Genomic DNA, 18,411 nt, shown 5'->3' on the forward strand with positions numbered 1-18,411 from the left:
AAACAACCTAGGGATTTACCTATCAACGTGGTGCTTTAAGTTATCACAGAGGCCGAGATTTACGGGCTGAAGTTTACCCTCGTTTTAATGCAGCTTCGGGTGTTATACCATCAAAATTTATAACATCCCATACAACTTTTCGGCGTGACTAACAGTTTAGCTTCTCGAAACAACTATCAACGCTCGCAAGAATAGTTCATCCACTTATCTTGAGCTTGGTTACTGACAGGAAAGAAAATGGCATGTCCAAAGCTCATCGGGACATGTTGCATGGAGCATGTCACCAATTGCATGTATATATGTAAGGTATTTGTCTCTACATCTAAGCCGCCCTGTAGCGAAAACTGTGCTAACCCTAACATACTCTTCTATTCCCATAGTCAAAGCACCTCATTGAGAGGAATCATGCCTGTCATTCCCACTCGTGCGTCCTGGTCACGGTTAGCTCGAGGGGAACTAAGACGCTATCATGATGGACTGTCCGTGTGCCGTTGTGGAGACGGGCCGCCGACGTCGATATTTGCTCGCCATGTTGCAACTGCAGTGGCAATGGCACCCACTTTCCCCTTCCTAGTACGTACTATCTATCAGAGCTTCTCCCGTTAAGCTTCGCATGTCGCAGATACCTGCCCTGGCCATCGACGATCTACGTGGCCATACTCGTGTCTTGCGGGGGTGGATGATTCAGCCATGACGTTTGTCTGGAGCCATGGCTGCCGTCGGCGGCTTGCGCTAGTCGGGACTAAGACCAGCCAGCGACCAGCGACCGGATGAGATTTCCTGGCCGAGAATGACGGAGGTTGTGTTGGGAGGTGCTGGGTATGGCGTAGGGAATTTCGATTCGTTCACAGGCACGAGTCTAGTTGTGATGGTCGCGATCTTCGCATACTACAGGGATGATCGGCTGGATGGTCCAATATGCCAGAGGCGAACGACAGGGAATATGACAGGTCCTGTCGCAAGCGGGCAGAAGGCAGCCAGACGTGGTTTCCTACGGCCCAGGTACGGAGTACCTAGCCTACCTTGCGCTGGCTGGGGGTGGTTTTTCTTACCCGTCCGGATCCAGACTCAGAGTGGAGAAAGTTGAATGTCAGATGTCTCGGATTGACCATTCTCGACCGCTTGCGGATGGGTCGGCTTAGTTTTTTTCGCCGAGAGCGAGCGCCTTGGGGAATTCTGGATGGGATGGTTGCAACCTGCGGTATGCTGTGGATTGCAGCCTGGATATGCAGGCGGATGAAATAAATGATAATTTTATTTTTATCTTTATTATTGATTGTTGTCTTGTATTTCGTTTGGCTCGATCCCCTGGGATGACTAAGCGACAATGGGATTGTTGCACTAACCCGCATAGGGCAAAACTCCCCGCGAGCTTGAATCAGTCATTGTTTACGATGTTGATAGGGTATTGTTGGGTCTGATGAAGTCCTCAATGTCCTGCGATGAATTGAATAATAATAATGACGAGCACGAAGGCATCGTCGATCGAAGTGGATTGGGGGGCTGGTTTAGGGTACAAGGGAGTAAGCGGACGGGTCATAAGTTACTGAACGCAGACGCGGAGATATACTGCGTAGAACAGTTGGGTTTCGAACACATGTACTTCATATGCATAGTATCTGCAACGGGAGAAGACCGACCGACGGAGGAGAGGGCGGTGCATGATGATCGACCGCAGTTCCTATATCGATGGCGGGGAGATAACGGAAGACTGATCAATCCCTTCCAGATTGAAGAGGAAGAAAGGGGATGAAGAATCTTTAGAGTGACTGAACCTCGTGCTGCAAACATGTCCCGGACTAAACCGGTAACGTAAATAAATAAGGTCCCGTCCGCATCAACAGTAAGTATGTATATCTTCAAGATGGAGGAAAATTCGAAATAGAAATAATCTTAACTCGCGGAACTTTAAACCCAATTGGGCCATGGATGTAGGACCCACTAAAAGGTTCCATAGATAGAAACAGGGACTGAGGTGCGATTGGCCCGCCGGATCGAACTAGCCGGACGGATCCACTGAGGATGTTTTGGATTTTCATCGGCTTTGATCGTCGCGCGCCCCCCAAGGTCTGGACCGTTGGACATAGGTCCTGCGTATGCAGCATGATCGGTGATCGAGTTCAAGCAACTTCACAAACATAATACACTGTCCGAGCCAACAAGACATCAACAGTGACAGCGTCACTTATCAGCGTTCATGGGAACAGTGCCAGACCTCGGCGGACTCCTCGGGATCCTACATACATAAGTGCATACCGGGTCATGCGAAGCTCAGACAAGCAAGCACATCATCATTTAATGTACGTGGATATCCAGACTTAACCAAGTCAGTTCCATCACTGAGTCAGCTATGCACTCAGATGCACTCAGTGCCTTTTCGCCCATGCCCAACCACCCGACACGCCTAATTAATATCAAACCAACTTAACATAGAGCCACCCCGAGCGATGCGAAACGATGTTTTAGTCGTCTGGCCAGGGAGGTCCCTGATCGACGGCAGAGCTGGGATGATACGTGACGATCCCGTCGGATTGGGGACTCCAGATTAGGATCATTGTGATGGTTGACGAGTCGCGGCGTGGGTGGGCTGAAGATCGGATCGGTTGGTGTTCCTGCATCTCCGTAAACAGCAGGACCCTGACGCTGCAAACGGTCACCCATGCTGTGGTCAAATCTGGGATGGGGTGGTTCCGGGTCCAGGGCCATGTCGATCCCTACTCGCGGGGAGAGTCTGTGGCATGCCGGGCGGGCAACACTGCCTCCCCCTTCCCTTTCCCGAAGTTGGGACACTTCCGATTCCTCACCATTGACAGTCGTCCGTGAAGAGTGTGTGATTGTGAGGTTATGGGAAAGTTGTGCGCGGATGATGACCCTGGTTGGTACCACCCATCAGTGCTTTCTGACTGGGCTGCCTCGTCGCCAGAGGGTCGCACCTGGCGGTCAGTTTGTTAATCACCCAGGACCTTCGCCCAATGTAGTTGTCTGAGATTGAGAGGGGAAAGCTCGGGCCCCCTTGGAGAGTCTCTGGCCGATGTCCTACACCTTGGGACGACGGGAGAACGGGTTCGTGATGTCGGACGGACCATACATCGTATTTATCCTGTGTCGCCCAGCCGTGTACAATCGGACTGTTCTAGCTTGTTCCTCGAAGCAGTTAGTTCTTCTCGACGATTCGCCTCCCGTCAGTGCGCCGCAATACACACGCACACGCACACCAATGACGGATCCTGAGCGCAGCGGCCGAATCCCGGTTCTGACCTCGAACTAAGTGGGTTGCGGGTGGGTTTCGCTAACGGGAGGATCTTGGTTGGCTCGACCAGCAGTGGGTGGACTGGGTTGTCGTGTCTCATGAAGGAATTAAATGCTCATCCACATCATCCTGGATGATTTATTATTAGGAGATGAGTTGGATGGCTGATGTGCCGAGACGTACTACGTAGGTAATCCAACTCTGCTGCGGATGATGGGAGTTGACCTGGTGAGATACGGCGGATTGGATAATCCACCGATTGTGAGCAGAAAACACGCCAAAGGAAATAATTTGCATTTTTCATGGTTTGATTAGGTTCATCTAGTTGGAACCGTGACTAGATTGTTCATTAGGATTTTCTAATAATATAGAAGGCAGAGAAGAAGAAAAAAAATCACCCGCATAATGAGGAAAAAGGGATCCCCGTTCAATTTCGGTGCTGAATCAGAATCATAAAAATCAGACCCGAAAAAGAAAGGGAGGAAAAAGGCCATCCACGTATTCTGCATCAAAACAGCCCGAATCATTCCAACTCCGTCCATTCTGCTGTTTTCGCTCTTCCGGATCGAGCAGAGGCTCCACGACCGTTAAGAAAGAGGGAAAAAAAACAAGAATAAAAAAGATAATTTTTTTTTCTTTTGAAAAAAGAACTTAAAAAAAAAATAAACCAGAAACGCATTAGGTCTTTTTGCTGGAGCTCCGTCTCCATCCCCATTCATCATCCTCCCTCCATCCATCCATTCCTCTCCATCTACTTTCGTCTACTACTAATCACCGACCTAATCTCTCTCTCTCTCTCGCTCCCTCTCTTCTCCCTCTTCGTCTTCCCCTTTCTCCCATCCCCATCCCCATCCCCATCTCTTCCTCCCCCTCTTTTCTACTCTCGTTTACGCCTCATTTCTCCCTCTCGTCCTCCTCTAACCACCACCCGTCGTTCTGGCCGGCACCTTTTCCCCCTTCCCTGCGCCCTGCATCTGATCGCCGCTCCCATCGTTTCCCCGATCACCCTGGCGTCCATCGTCAGTTTGCGCTCGTTCGCCACGTCGTAGGCAGCGTCAATTCGCGCCTCGCGTTCTCTCCAACAGCCTTTTTTTTGTTGTGTTTGTTGTTCGCGCCAACGTCAACGGTCAACCCGTTAGAAAAAAAGTCGATTTTCCAACGGCTTCCAATCTGGCTGGCGGGAATCGGTGATCCCTTCCTTCCCGCTTGGTTCGGTCATCATGGCTCCTCCGCCGCGCTTGCGCATTTTATCAGGTGCGTCCACATCTCTTCCTCGACTCGTTCGTTCTCGATTATACCTATTTTCCCTTCGCCTCTGTCGATGGCCACGCCTTCAGAATGAACAACCATCTAACTCGCGCGTGTGTAGTCGGCAGTAATGCTATCTCGGCCTTTCTCTCCTGGAGACTGCAGGCGACCACTTCCTGCGATGTTACTTTGGTCTGGAAATCCGGATTCGATGCTGTGGCTCAGTATGGGGTGTCTTTCAAGTAAGTCATCGTCCTGGAAATCGATATCCCCTGGAGGCGTCGCTAATCGAGCGCAATCTAGGTCGAAAGCCTTCGGAAACGAACGATTTAAGCCTCGTCATGGTGAGTCGCCCACCCCGGGATCCATTTGGATCGCGGATCTTGCCTTCTAACCTCCCCGGTTCGACAGTCGTCCGCGCCCCGGAAGATGCCGCTTCTCGAGAAAACGCCTACGACTACGTTATCCTCTGTGTGAAGGCCTTACCGGACGTTTACGACCTCGCAGCCGTCATCGAATCCGTCGTCACTCCCCAACACACCTGCATCCTCGTCAACACAACGAATACCCTGGGCGTCGAGTCACATCTGGAACAGCGGTTCCCTACCAATGTCGTCCTGTCGCTTGTGTCAGGGGTCGAGATCTCGCAAATCGGCGCCAGCGAGTTCGAGCATTTGAACTCGTCGGACATCTGGGTCGGTGCGACAAACAAAAGCTCCAGCATTCCCTCCGCCATTCAGAACGATATGGCCGCGGCCTTGGCGATGACCCTGAGCTCCGGCCAGGTCGATTGCAAAGTCTCCCCTAATATTAGACAGGAACAGTTCGAACGCATGATCGGGTAAGCCAATGCTCTTCGTTATCATCAGTTTCGTATTCGAGCGGCCCCTAACGTGTTCCCATAGACCGATTGCCTTTTACCCCACTAGTGTAATGTTTGAAACCCCCAACCATGGCCAGCTGCTCGAGAAGGTCGGTGTTCGTCAACTTGTGACGGATCTCATCGAGGAACTGGCGGAACTCGCCAAAGCAAATGGCTGTTCCTTCCCGGATGATTTTGCGTCGAAGACGATCGAGAAGATGACCGCGAGTGGACCGCCCAATTCGATGTATCAGGATTTCCAGTCCCGACGTCCCATGGAGATTGAAACCTATCTCGGATCGCCCATTAAGCTGGCTGCGGAGTCTGGCGTGCGGGTACCTCGGATCGAGACCCTCTATGCGGTGCTCCATCATGTCAACACCACGAACCTGAACAAGCCGCGGACAGGCGACTCCCCGCCTCCAACGCTGGTTCACCCGCCCCCACGAATGTCGTCTGCTCCTCCGCGGGGACCTCCGATGAACGGTCCCATGCGTCCAGGCCCTGGTGGCAGGAGCAGCTCCGGAATGGCAATGCCCCCCCGGCGTGGTCCTCCGATGCCTGGAATGGCCCGGCCGCCAAGTGCCCAACCTCCACCGGGAAGACTCCACCGGGAGCCTTCTCTAGAAGGTCTGGAAGAATTTAGTCACTTGATGCTCTACGACGACGCCCCCGACGCCGTGATTCCCCAGAATGGTATCAATGGCGTTCATGACATGCCTCCGGGTCCCCCGGCCGCGGCAGATTTGGCCTTGAGGGAACGAGAATTGGCTCTCCGTCAGCGCGAGTTGCAGATCCGTGAGCAAGAGATGGGTATGCGGCGTGGCCCTCCTCGTAGGGGTCCTCCGCCTCGGGCCGCCTTCGATGAAGAGGACGAGGATGACTTCTTCGACCCAATGGAGAGTATGCCCGTCCCGCACATCGACCCTGACAGTGTGGATATGATGAGCATCACGTCACGACGAGCGAAGAAGGCCCCGACTGCGAGCCAGTTCCGCAAAAACCCGGAAATACACATCAACGGCAATGGTGGTGGTGGTGGTGGTGGCCGACCGGGATCGGCTTTCAGTCGGTACTTTGGAGGAAGGAAACGGACCAGTGACCGTATCATGCAGGAGATTCCCGGCCTCCACGACTCCCTCATGGACAACCCGATGATGGCGTACTCATCCAACCGCTACGGCGCAGTCGATCGGAACCAGATGCACGTTGGCTCGCGTGCCAATTCGCTAACGGCCAGCCGAATGGGCGACTTTCCCCCGCACCCATATCCGGGAAGCAGAAGAAATAGCCAGTCCCCTGGAACTCCTTTCGGCCCTCCTGGCCCGCGTATGGGTCGACCCCCCAACCCCCAAGATCCCAGTCTTGGGCCCCCGAACGGTGGTCCTTCCGGCGGCCATCCGTCGCCTCCGGGACACATGCGAGCACCAGTCCCTAGATACCCACCGGGACAAGGCCCTGCGGTAGGCCCACAACAAGTTGAACAACAATATGGGGTGAGCAACTCGTATTCCGCCAAGGGCACTCCCAAGCATAGAAGTCTGACCGGAAGTGCGAGCGCCAGCGCGGAGAGTGGTGATAGCGGAGCTAGTGCCAACCTCGAGTCCGAAAACTCCGCCCACAGCAGCCAGATCAGCTTGGGCGCCCAACAAGCTACGATGCCCGTGCGCTAATGACTGACGCCTGTCCCCCCGTCGTCTCCGCGTCCCTCCTACGGCAGTCGACCCCGATCCTGAGTCTGTTGTATATGTATCCGCCTGATTCTTTCGATCGTTTCCTTCGAGCTGCATAGTTGCTTGGGGGCCCTCTTTGGGGACCATGCTATGGGAGGGAGGTGCGGACTCAGTTCTACACTTTGTTCACAACTTCTTTACATATACACCTGGGACATAGGGGGTTATGTTTTCTCGTTTCATGCGTTCCTCTTGGAGTGGGGCGCGATGTTTCTGGTGCATGCGTTACTTGTTTTTCCGCTGCCACTGTCGACGGCTTTCCAATAATGAGGACGAACAAGAAGCTTAACCCACGTACGATTTGACCTTTTGCAACTATACCACCTCACACATTCCTTCCTCTCTTTCATTCGCCTCTGTGCATCCCATTTCTGCATGAAAGAATGCTGTACACTACCCAAGTCGGCGCATTATTTCCTTGAGTTTATACGCGTGGATTCCTGCATCATCATTGTTGCCATGATCTCTCCTTTGGCTTTTCTTCTGTTGTTTTGCCTCATTATACAAGTTTTGTGATTCCTCTGGGCTCTGGTGTGAATATCCCGCAACCCGTCGCCTTTACATTCATGGTCTGGTTTCCGGCGCAAAAAAAAGACAAGGGGTTTTATTTATTCGGTTGATTGACTGATTTGGCTGGGTTTGTTTCTTGCGAAGTATTTAATGACAAGTCGATTTCTCGGCCTTGCTCATTTGACTAGAGCCTGACTTTGACAATAAACGAACTGAACCACATGAATACTCTGGATACCGTAGACTACTACACCTTGTTGCCTGACTGCCTGAGGCGTATGTACACGTGACCGGCGAGATGTAAACAAACCAGAGAAACCGTCGGTCTTCCCCACAGCAACAACGACGACTGTCAGATCCACGCAAGAGGAAGAAACATTTGCTTGATAAATCTACCAAAATGCCCCCGTCACATCAGTACACCAGTTCGCAGTCATTCCCGCGGCACTCGATTCTTCCGTCGACAACCGGGGCTGGATCTACCGCTGGCTCTGCCTCAATGTCGGCCGCAAAAACCCGCCAATACGCGCATCTCCACTCGCAACTAGCACAGCTCAACGCCCATCTGGCCGATACCGAGAATCTCCTTCGCATGACTGCCGTCCAGGCGCAGGATATGCGCTTCCTTGGGGGTTATGTTGGAGCTCTCTTCATGGGATCCGCGAAGGTACTCGGAGAAGAGGGAGTGAAGGGAAATGCGGATGAGGGGTCTAAAGCTCGCCAGGCCGCGAGAGATGACGAGGAGATGCATATGAAGATGGAGTCGTGAGATGTCGGAGAGTGAGTTTTCCTTTATTAACATTGTATTCGTCTTCGGATTTATCTCTACGCGGATTGAGCTAACAAGCTGAAGAACTGCACCTATCCCCGCCCTGGGTCGACACCAAGAAACTGTCCATGACCCTGGTATCTGGCTCAGCTCGGCACCACGAACGCTCCACCCAGGATCACCGCTGGCTCGTCGACATTATGATGCTCGTAACTGCCACACTGTGAGCTTCATTCTGCCTTACCGGCTGGGCCGGCCCATACCTGAGTGTTCCGACTCCCCCGGCTTCCAGGATGAGCGCCGTCTCCTCGAGGGGCTTCCCGGTCCAGCGCATGGCAAACGCGCGCAGGATATGACCGTGCGCCACTACCAGGACGTCCCCCTTTTCCTCCTTCCCCTCGAGACAAGGACCGTGGTATTTCTGTCTGATTTCAGCGATCAACGCGTCCAGCCGACGGATGATGTCTTCGGGGGATCTGTATATGTCATGTCAGCTTATTTCCAATGCAATGTGCTGTTCTGGGAGAGATCAGAAAAACGTACTCGCCCCCAGGACACCCATCCCGCCAGATATCCCAACCTCCTTCCCCCTTCTGCGCCCGCATCTCCCGGATCTGCTTGCTCGTCAACCCCTCGTAGTCTCCGTAATCCCATTCCCGTACCGCCTCCGTCACTTCCACCCGCGCCTCCGACCGGATCACCTCCGTCTCGGACTTCCGCCGCTCCGCCCCAGGGAGCCGCTCGCGACAGCCGATCTCGAGGAGCTCGAACGTCCGTTGGGCCCGCGCGCGAGGGGAGACATATCTGGATAAGGTCTTAGCGGCGCTTACACACTGGATGTGCTTGGTGGGCCGATGGTCACGTACACATGTGCGATCTTGTCAGGCACGATTAGTCGGTCGTTGCCGACCAGCGCCTTGCCCGTTGCTTTGATGCGGCTTTCGCCGTTCGCGGTCAGCGGCAGATCTGTCGTGCCCGTGTGGCGGCCGCTCAGGGACCATTCGGTTTCGCCGTGGCGCACGATGAAGCATCTCGGCGTGGGTGGCATTTTTACTGTTGTACCAACAATTGTCCTGTCTAATTGAGAGGGGAGGAATCTCGGGGAGTTGTGTATGCAGGAGATTTCCTCCAGTCCAGCGGGCTCACCGCAGTGGGGGTGTTGCGTCATGCATTTATCCTGGCAGCAGCAGCCTACGGATCGGGATTAGCGCTTATAGTTTGCATGGATTTTATCTCGTCAGGTATTCTTTCTTCTGTGCTGTACATGAAAAAGACACGCTACAGCCACATATATGCGTTTTTATTTCGGAGGCACTCCGTCCGTCACCTCCCCGTACTCCGGCATCGTCCAGTTCCCATAACACGCATACTCGAACTGGGCCTTCTCGAGACTCTGCTTCTGGATCGCCATGAACGTATCAAGCTCGCACCAGCCGTCGTCGCGCACCTCGCACTCCGGGAAGCTCGCATGCAGCGGGAGCGTGCGCTGGTTCTGCAGGAAATGGATGTAGAACGTCTCAGCCGTGCCGGGCACGTACACGCCGGCGTCGACGTCCTGGGCGCCGCGCGGCCGAGTCGCCACAACCCGGTGCGGCGCACGGATGATCTCGATGTTGGTGCGTCCGGCGAACGGCACGATCTTGCTCGTGTGGAACTGCTGGTTGCGCGGCGGGCCGGTGGGCGGGAGAAACGCAGCGAACTGGCGGAAGCCAAAGGCCGTGAGAGCGGCGACGACGCCGGCGTCGTGCGAGAAATCCAAGTACAGGTTCTGATCGACGGGGAAGGTGACGGGGTTACTGTCCAGGGTTATGTTGGCGTTGGTGCCCGTCGTCGTCGTCGTCGTCGTCAGCACGTGGCCTTCCACGCGGGCGATGAACTCGGCCACCCAGGCGATGCCCTGTGCGCGGCCCGTCGGGTTCTGGAACCCGGACATCGCTGCGAACATCAGGTCCATGCCGTATGCGAAGCCCTCGAACTCCTCGAAGGTGAACAGCTCGCAGAACGCGCTGTACCCGTAGCTGACCGTCTCGTAGGCGCAGAGCGTCTGCGCATTGTGCGTGTCTGCCGTCGTCCAGTTGTAGCTGCCGCTGAGGCGCGTCAGCACCGCCGTCCGCTCCGCCAGGTAGATGTTCTCCCAGGTGGTTAGGGGCGCGGCGTACGCGCCGCTGGCGAGGTAGGTGAGCGCGCGCGGGCAGCTGTACATGCCGATGAGGGAGTTGTTGTAGTTGGGGGCTTCGATCATGGGGAGGAGGTTGGCGTGGTCGGTCCAGTCGAGGCCGAAGAAGCCGGCTAGGAAGTTCTCGGCGGACTTGAGCATGCGGTCCTGCGTCGTGGTGCGCACGACCAGCTTGTGTCCGGCCGTGCGGTTGAGGAGGTGTCCGTAGTTGTAGTAGTTGACTACGCCGCTCTCGAACAGCTCCAGCCGGCCCTGCGGCACGAGGATCTCAGCGCCGAGCCCGTGGTTCCAGTCGTTCAGGAAGGACAGGGCGCCGGTGAACCGGTTGCCGGCTACTGTTGAGTTGGCGATCTTCGCGGCCCAGCTGGGGAGGCCTTCGGAGGAGGAGGGATAGCGTGCGCCGTGTCGGTGGATCATGTGCATTTGCGTGATGTTGGAGCCTTTGGGGAGGGGGTGCTCGTCGACGCCGAAGCCATCGTCGGGTGAGAAGTAGGGACTAGAGGCGTGGATTAGGGATGTGGGTGTGGATGTGAGTTTCTGGGGAGAGGTACCTTAGGTCCCCGAGATGGTGGAAGATGTTGCGGCCCTTGGCTCCTTTGATGGGCTCGCCGGTTTCCAATGGGTCATTGGCTTGGTAGGTCTTTTGGCCAAACGGAGCTGGGTTTGTTTCGGCGAGGAATGGTGCCACACCGGTGGCAGTTACGCCTTGATAGCTTTCTGGTGTCGTCTGGAACCAATTGGGCTCATTGGTGGTGGACGTCGGTGTCGTCGTTGTAGAGACAGAACGAGGGTTGATAGCGGAGGCTCCTGCATAAGAGGCTACAGCCAGGAGGAAAACGGCGGAGATGACGGTATGCATGGCGAGTCACTGATGCGCTCAGAGAGCAAGTAAGGACTGAATAGCCACGGTTCATGATGGCTGAGACGGGAGACCAGCGGCGTTTTATACATGATCGTGACGGAGACATGTCGACACTGTTCAATCATGCAATGAGGCCATGCGGATATTAGACGGCGTTGGAGAGCAATTCGGCTCCCACACATGAGATGCTTGACCTCATTAGGGCGTAGTAGCCCATCTGGAGGGACGTCTGTTGCCAGTCGGACATGGATATAGACACACGTGTGCGCCATTCTGTCAACCAGGATCAGGGAGAGTTGCATACATCGGCAAAGTGATGGAAGTTGACATGATAATCTCGCTTAGAGAGACCCATTTGTGGAGGTTGGCACGTGGGCGTGTTTGCGGTTGTGGTTGATGCGGAGGAAGCATACCATGCCGAAACAGTCGTTGTCTTAATTAATGATCAGTTGTGAACCTCAGAACTACATAGGTGGGAATATTCTCTTTCGTTTATGACAGACACAATCCTGATGTCCTAATCATAATCCGTCTCCAATCGCCGCGAGGAAAAGAGGGTTGTTCTTCTGTTGACATTGCGGATATGGGGCCGAGACGTCAGGGTAAGAGCATGAATGATACAGTTAAGACTACTCAAGCTATTTCTTGGCGATATCTCGTGCTCTATGTACTCTTGCTCAAGCTGTAATAATAGTCGGGGGCGCGGACCTCAACAATCTTTTGTGACCTCCCGCTCTCAATTGACCCTCGTACTTTTCGTCCTATTCAAATTAGATGACTGCTGCTCTTTTCTTAGAGCTAGATAGCAAGCCCCTGCGCGATAGTGAAGTCCTAGGTTATGGAAGAACAGGGGTGGGGACCTATCCGTCAAGATTTCCTTGGGGCACCCCTGAAGTATCGACACGGACGTGCAATTCAATATGGAAGTTATTGAGCACGAACAAGGTGTCTATCGTCGTTATATCCTGTCCCCAAAAGAGCAGGACGACCGTATTGTACCCTGTCTCAGGCTTCATAAAAGTGCCACTCACCTCGCTCGTATGACATTACTCGACACGCAGATGACTTTGGCTTCATTGGGAAAGGTGTCCCCTTAAATGGTCGGGCTACCTGGCCACGACGGGACTCACTTCCCTGTACTCTGGTTCTGGTTCTCTTCAAATATTGTAAAATGCTGGGTTGAAGGAGGGTTCCCAAACGCACATACCCGGTCACAGACATTGAGCTCTGTGGATTCAGAGGAGAGCTGCCTCTAGGACACAATATGGTCCATGCCCTATTGGAACCCCCAAGATCATGTTAGAGACTCTGTCCTGTCGTATGTTAGCGGTGATTTTTACTGCTGTCACAATCATTGGTACTTGAACCAGAAAACAACCATTGGCTAGTTTATTTTTTTGAGGTGTTCTTAGCCATTTTATCATAATAATTTAGAGAGAGGTAGTATATGTTTGCTCAGTTGTTCTGATGATACGCCCTCTATGTACGCAGTATGTTGCTTAAGCGGGGAAGCCCCACTGCGGGCGTTGATGCCTCAGGAACCATTCCCCTGCTGACCTCACCCGACTTTCTTCCTGGAGGCTCACCATGTTAACTTCTTTACCTCCTCCTACTCCTCCGCATCATCACCACTTCACCCTCCGTTCCTCTCTCCCCTCTATTTCTTCCCCTTCTCGTATTCTTCTGTACTTCCGCCCCTCGATTTTACTCACCTCTACCGTCCCCGGACGTCCTCTGTCGACCGGTTGTCTATCCGCTATCATCCTTCGTGCCGGACACGAGCGCGCTTGGGTCCCCCTCTGCCTTCGAACAAGCATACGCCTTCAACCTGCAATGTGTCCCGGAGGTCTCACCTAACCCTCGGCGCTCTCTTTCCTTTCCGTTTCTTCTACAGTCCCGTTTCGTCCATTTAATCCGTCATGCCGTCGATTCTTAGTGATGCCGACAAGGAAACGGTCAAAAGAAACGTCCCGAAGCCGGCGAACAAGATCCATGCAGTCGCTGTCGCACGTCTCTATGTTGCCTACCCAGATCCCCACAAATGGACCTACACGGGTATCCAAGGTGCCGCTGTCTTGGCCAATGACTTAGTCGGCCGCACTTTCTGGTTGAAGATGGTGGATGTATCGGTAAGTTCAGCCTTGCGACAATCTTCTCTCCTCCCTCTCTCCTCCCTCATTGACTAATGGGTTATCTGGAACTATAGCCCTCCGGAAGAGGCGTCATCTGGGACCAAGAAATCTACGACAATTTCCCCTACAACCAAGACCGGACCTTCTTCCACACATTCGAGCTGGAGGACTGCCCGGCTGGCCTATCTTTCGCGGACGAGAAGGAAGCCAAGACCTTTATCAAGAAGGTCCATGAGCGGGAAAAGAACGCCAGTAAGGAGACGCGCCAAACTCCCTTCGCATCGACCAGAGGACAAGGCCCCGCGCCAGTTGCGAATGGCAAGCATGGAGTCGGACGCTCAATCTTCGGAAGCCTGCTCGGCCATCGATCCGCTTCAGGTTCAAGCGCACCTCCACCTACGCAACCTGCAGAGCTTCCCCCGGCGCCTGCCATCCAGGTTGCCCCGCCTCCGCCCGCAAGCCCAGCGCGCAAGTCGTTGCCGTTCGACACTAGTGATCCTTCATGGAAGGGTTTACTGGACGAATTGCTGCAAATGGGAATCACGGAAGACCAGATAGCGGAGAATTCGGACTTCATCAAGGCCTATATTGAGCAGAAGCAGGCAAATGGTGATGATTCGTCTCCGGCCACCGAGGATCAGAAAAGAGGCAAAGCTCCACCTCCACCTCCTCCATCAGCACCTCCGACACCTAGGACTGCTGCCATCAGCCCACAGAATACCGGAGGCAGCCGTCGTGGTGCGCCCCCTCCTCCCCCTCCGTCCCGACGTGCTCGAACAGATACCGAGGAGGAATCCCCCGTGAAGCGTGAGCCATCTCCGCGGCGAAACATCTTCCGAGCGCCTCCTCCCATTGCGGATGCTGGAAAATTTGCCCACACGAATGCTCCCGCTCCCCCTGGCCGCCCTCGAGCTGCGTCGGGCGCTAATCCCGGTCCTCCTCCTCCCCCCCGACCACCGAAGACACCCATGGAGGATGGCCCCTCCCGTCATGGAGTTCCTCCACCATTCTCAGGAGAGCGGAAAGTGTCTGCGCCGCCTGCACCACCCAGCCGCAGCCCGGCACCTCCAGGGCCTCCTCCTCCCCCCCCTCGTGCGGCCGCCTCACCGCCGCAGCTCCCTCCGAAGATTCCCAATGCGGGAGCGCCTTCTGCTCCGATGCCACCACCTCCACCCCCAAGAAGTCCGGCATCCCAGCCACCACCTCCTCCCCCTCCTGCATCATCCAGACCACAGCCCCCTCCACCTTCGTCCAATGCTGCCCCCCCTCCGCCGCCGCCACCACCCCCAGCGACTACTACGAAGACGGGCCCTCCACCTCCAGGCCCTCCCCCTCCCCCAGCACCAACAAGTTCGGTACCGCCTCCGCCGCCGCCTCCGTCTTCACACATGCCACCCCCACCGCCTCCTCCAGCACCTGCCGGCGGCGCTCCTCCTCCCCCTCCTCCCCCTCCTGGAGCTGGTGCTCCTCCACCACCACCTCCTCCCCCAGGAGCTGGGGCACCCCCGCCCCCTCCACCTGCTGGTGGAGCAGCACCACCACTGCCCAAGCCTTCTGGTGGCCGAGACGACCTCATGGCGGCTATTAGAGCTTCGGGAGGTTCCGGCGCAGGAGGTTTGCGAAAGGTCAAGGATTCAGAGAAGCGGGATCGGAGTGCAGCTATGGTTCCCGGAGGCACCAATGAATCTTCTGCGCCAACTCCAAGTAGCGGTGGTCCCCAGGGCGGTCTTGCAGGCGCTTTGCAAGATGCATTGGCAAAGAGAAAGCAGAAGGTCAGCGGAAGTGGTAAGTTGGCTCATTGTACTTTTCTCCTTACATGTAGTTCCATGAACTAACCATCATACAGACGACGAGAAAGATGACGACGATGATTGGTAAGGTCGTGGGTGGCTTACATCGACGTATGAACATAGGTTTTCCGTGTTTGTTGTGGGTTAGATATATCGCGATTCGTTTTTGATACCTTACTCCACAGTGGCGGACTCGAAGTTCTTTTCAGTCTATTGTCCGAGCTCAGCCCCTGGTGTGGGACTCGGCTATGTTCATAAATCCCATGGCTTGACTTGCAGATAACCAAAAGCAAACATTCGCTTGAAGGAGACTGCTCGTCGGAGTAGTAGAGTGATCAGGAGAGAGAAATGAAAGATGTTGGAAACTACCATTCCATCGAAACGTAGATAGTTGGCCCTTGGATAGGTCCGTGAGGCCTCGTGAACTAGTGGGGGTCCGTATATTAGCCAGGATTAACAAAATCCAATGACGCAGCAACTGGGCAAGGCTTATGCTTCAGCGAGCCCTTTCCTTGGGCTGTAGTAGATGAGTTTTATACTGCTTTGTCTTTCATAAGGGTGGGTAGGTAGTCTTTATGAGCGCTTGAAGTTGGCGACAACATGGATTGTGTTGGAAAGTCAAATGCACTATCTAGCACCTTCCCACCGATATATATATACTACTGGTAGGAATATTTTCACATCCCACAATATGAAAGACAAACAATCAAGTACATGCGTCTATAGTCCTTATACTCCGGCGTCGGAAGATCGTTGGCCCGACACGGCAATTCCCGCAGCGGGTCGCGAGAGGAAGAAAAACGCATGACGATCCAGAACACAACGACGCAAGACGGTTCTCCTGCCATCCATCCGACGGCGGCTTGTTCCTGACGACAAGACCGAAATGCTTTCATCGTCGCCCCTGAAGCCGACGGTTCCTTCTGCCTCTCTTCTACGATTCTTGCGTGTCCAGTCTGAGTCGCTACTCTTCTTCGCAGCAAACCCGTCAACATGCGGCGGCCAGGTTTATCCCCGACCACCTTGCGCCTTGTCCGGAAATCCGTCGTCATGGACTGAGATTACCCCAGCGCGACGCCACGCGACGCTGGAGGCTGGATTTTTCCCCGTCCCGAGACTACCTCGCAACCGCAACGCCCTCCGCTGTCGAACGACGTCCGACCAGACTCCTCGGACAGTGGGTATCTTTCCAAAGACGCAGAATGCACGGGCATCATCTACAAAAAGCCGCCCGCTCTTTCGCAGGATTCTTGACCTACGACGTGGGAAAGCCGCTGCAGATTCCAAGCTCAATCGCGCTTGTGGGCCGGCCTTGGTCGACGACGGAGCGGACGCAGGTTTAAACTATAAACGGAGTCTAGCAGCGAAAGCTTCGAATGAACTTCGACTACGCTGTACAGAGTTTGATATTAACGGGAACGTGACTCTCGTTAATGGTGAATTCAAAAAAAGCGAGCTCATCGCCAAGGTTGGTGCAGTGTTTATTCCGCACTAGTTTTGAGGTTTTGAACATTAACTAATGACGATCCAAGTATGGTCTACTCCCTCGAGATCTCCGCAAGATTGACTCTTCCACCCTTCCTCACATCCTTGTACGGCCTAGCGCTATTCTCATCAACCTTCTTCATCTCCGGGTGCTTATCAAGGCTGACCGGGTTCTGGTTTTTGACGCCTATGGATCGACAGACTCGTATATGCAGTCGCTGTTCGTATACGACTTGGAGGGGAAGCTACGGCAGAAACAATCGCAAGGCGCTGGAGCCTTGCCGTATGAGTTCCGTGCTCTAGAAGCTGTCCTGATCAGCGTCACGACTGGCCTCGAGGAAGAGTTTAACGGCGTTAGGGAACCGGTTGTGCGCGTTCTCCGAGCCCTGGAGGAAGATATTGACCGTGACAAGTTGAGACATCTCCTGATCTATTCCAAGAGACTGGGTACTTTTGAACAGAAGGCACGCCTCGTTCGTGACGCGATTGACGATCTGCTTGAGGCCGACGATGACTTGGCCGCAATGTATCTCACTGAGAGCGCGAACGGCTTCCAGCGTGAGGAACACGATCACCAGGAAGTTGAGATGCTCCTCGAGTCGTACCACAAAGTGTGCGATGAAATCGTGCAAGCTAGCGGCAACTTGGTCACTAGCATCCGTAATACCGAGGAAGTGTAAGTCGTACCTTGATAGATTGTTAACCCAACTAAAATTTGCTAACTGTGTAACAGCGTGAAAGCCATTCTTGACGCCAACCGTAACTCGCTTATGCTGCTCGATCTCAAATTTAGCATCGGAACACTCGGTCTTGCCACTGGAACCCTCTTCTCCGCGCTTTACGGCATGAACTTGAAGAACTTCATTGAGGAATCTGATTTCGGCTTTGGTGGCGTATCGGTGACCTGTTTTGCCATCACCGCAGTTGTCTGTGTCTACGGGTTGGCTAAGTTGCGCAAACTTCAGCGCGTCCGGATGTGGGGAGAAGCTGGTGTGGGTGGTGCTCCCATTGTCCCTCTTCCCACCCGAAGCGGTGCTCTCACAGGCCATCGCTCCAACTGGCGTGCGGATGCAATTGAGCCTGTCTGGGGCAGTCTTCCCGGCGAGGGACGAAGCGAAAGAATCAAGCGTATAAGGGATGGAGCTGCGGCTGTGGCTGCCACCAAGTCTGCTCCTTCGGAATCAAATACTCACCGGGTTCCGATGAAGAACTCGCCTCTGCGAACTGGCTCATCTGGGATGGGTCGTGCTGAGCAGTATGCCGAAAGTGCTGCCAACCCTGGTGGATCTATCTAAGCGTCCACATACCTGGTTTAATCTCAGTAAATCATATGGTCACACCAAGGGTTCTAGGTAATCATGGATTGCCTGTTACATTGTCTACATTGACAAAACTTGCATGTTAGAGGTTGGATGGAGTTCTGTTTTTACTACCTAGACTTAGATACCATCATCTCCTTTCTATGTTCGGGTCTGGAGTATCTCTTGGCCTATGTATCGCTCTTATGGCTTATATTAAATAGACACCGGGCAAACGCCGCTCATCTAATCTATCTATATCTTGGTTATCATGTAAATGTAAGCCCTCTACATAG

General features: G+C 54.2%; 8 protein-coding genes across 8 annotated transcripts; 5 read left to right on the forward strand and 3 right to left on the reverse strand.

The window, feature by feature from the left end:
- Positions 1-3,586: 3,586 nt before the first annotated feature.
- On the reverse strand, positions 3,587-3,954 carry BDV59DRAFT_167533 (uncharacterized protein). Its single transcript, XM_073687919.1, has one exon. The coding sequence runs from the start codon at positions 3,790-3,792 to the stop codon at positions 3,610-3,612; it is 183 nt and encodes a 60-aa protein (XP_073553552.1). The 5' UTR covers positions 3,793-3,954; the 3' UTR covers positions 3,587-3,609.
- A 264-nt stretch (positions 3,955-4,218) lies between these two features.
- Positions 4,219-7,153, forward strand: BDV59DRAFT_10311 (ketopantoate reductase family protein). Its single transcript, XM_073686463.1, has 5 exons — positions 4,219-4,504; positions 4,620-4,740; positions 4,802-4,842; positions 4,910-5,339; positions 5,404-7,153. The coding sequence occupies exons 1-5, from the start codon at positions 4,471-4,473 to the stop codon at positions 7,031-7,033; spliced, it is 2,256 nt and encodes a 751-aa protein (XP_073553553.1). The 5' UTR covers positions 4,219-4,470; the 3' UTR covers positions 7,034-7,153.
- Positions 7,154-7,947: 794 nt separating this feature from the next.
- Positions 7,948-8,938, forward strand: BDV59DRAFT_167537 (DASH complex subunit HSK3 family protein). Its single transcript, XM_073687920.1, has one exon. The coding sequence runs from the start codon at positions 8,004-8,006 to the stop codon at positions 8,370-8,372; it is 369 nt and encodes a 122-aa protein (XP_073553555.1). The 5' UTR covers positions 7,948-8,003; the 3' UTR covers positions 8,373-8,938.
- On the reverse strand, positions 7,948-9,597 carry BDV59DRAFT_167540 (histidine phosphatase family protein). Its single transcript, XM_073687921.1, has 4 exons — positions 9,239-9,597; positions 8,916-9,176; positions 8,636-8,848; positions 7,948-8,585 (listed from the first exon to the last, which is right to left on the reverse strand). Exons 1-4 carry the CDS (start codon positions 9,538-9,540, stop codon positions 8,519-8,521), a joined length of 843 nt encoding a protein of 280 aa, XP_073553554.1. The 5' UTR covers positions 9,541-9,597; the 3' UTR covers positions 7,948-8,518.
- A 13-nt stretch (positions 9,598-9,610) lies between these two features.
- BDV59DRAFT_207018 (histidine phosphatase family protein) lies at positions 9,611-11,654 on the reverse strand. The gene is made up of 2 exons (XM_073694912.1): positions 11,100-11,654; positions 9,611-11,044 (listed from the first exon to the last, which is right to left on the reverse strand). Exons 1-2 carry the CDS (start codon positions 11,405-11,407, stop codon positions 9,673-9,675), a joined length of 1,680 nt encoding a protein of 559 aa, XP_073553556.1. The 5' UTR covers positions 11,408-11,654; the 3' UTR covers positions 9,611-9,672.
- Positions 11,655-12,054: 400 nt separating this feature from the next.
- On the forward strand, positions 12,055-12,603 carry BDV59DRAFT_167544 (uncharacterized protein). Its single transcript, XM_073687922.1, has one exon. The coding sequence runs from the start codon at positions 12,185-12,187 to the stop codon at positions 12,452-12,454; it is 270 nt and encodes an 89-aa protein (XP_073553557.1). The 5' UTR covers positions 12,055-12,184; the 3' UTR covers positions 12,455-12,603.
- Positions 12,604-13,029: 426 nt separating this feature from the next.
- On the forward strand, positions 13,030-15,784 carry BDV59DRAFT_167545 (WASP family protein). The gene is made up of 3 exons (XM_073687923.1): positions 13,030-13,539; positions 13,617-15,327; positions 15,389-15,784. Exons 1-3 carry the CDS (start codon positions 13,330-13,332, stop codon positions 15,418-15,420), a joined length of 1,953 nt encoding a protein of 650 aa, XP_073553558.1. The 5' UTR covers positions 13,030-13,329; the 3' UTR covers positions 15,421-15,784.
- A 364-nt stretch (positions 15,785-16,148) lies between these two features.
- On the forward strand, positions 16,149-18,367 carry BDV59DRAFT_167548 (CorA family magnesium transporter). The gene is made up of 3 exons (XM_073687924.1): positions 16,149-16,800; positions 16,865-17,493; positions 17,551-18,367. The coding sequence occupies exons 1-3, from the start codon at positions 16,219-16,221 to the stop codon at positions 18,110-18,112; spliced, it is 1,773 nt and encodes a 590-aa protein (XP_073553559.1). The 5' UTR covers positions 16,149-16,218; the 3' UTR covers positions 18,113-18,367.
- The last annotated feature ends 44 nt before the right edge of the window (positions 18,368-18,411 follow it).

Source organism: Aspergillus ambiguus, assembly GCF_047715705.1.
Source record: "Aspergillus ambiguus strain CBS 117.58 unplaced genomic scaffold BDV59scaffold_1, whole genome shotgun sequence".
Taxonomy (NCBI): Eukaryota; Fungi; Ascomycota; class Eurotiomycetes; order Eurotiales; family Aspergillaceae; genus Aspergillus; species Aspergillus ambiguus.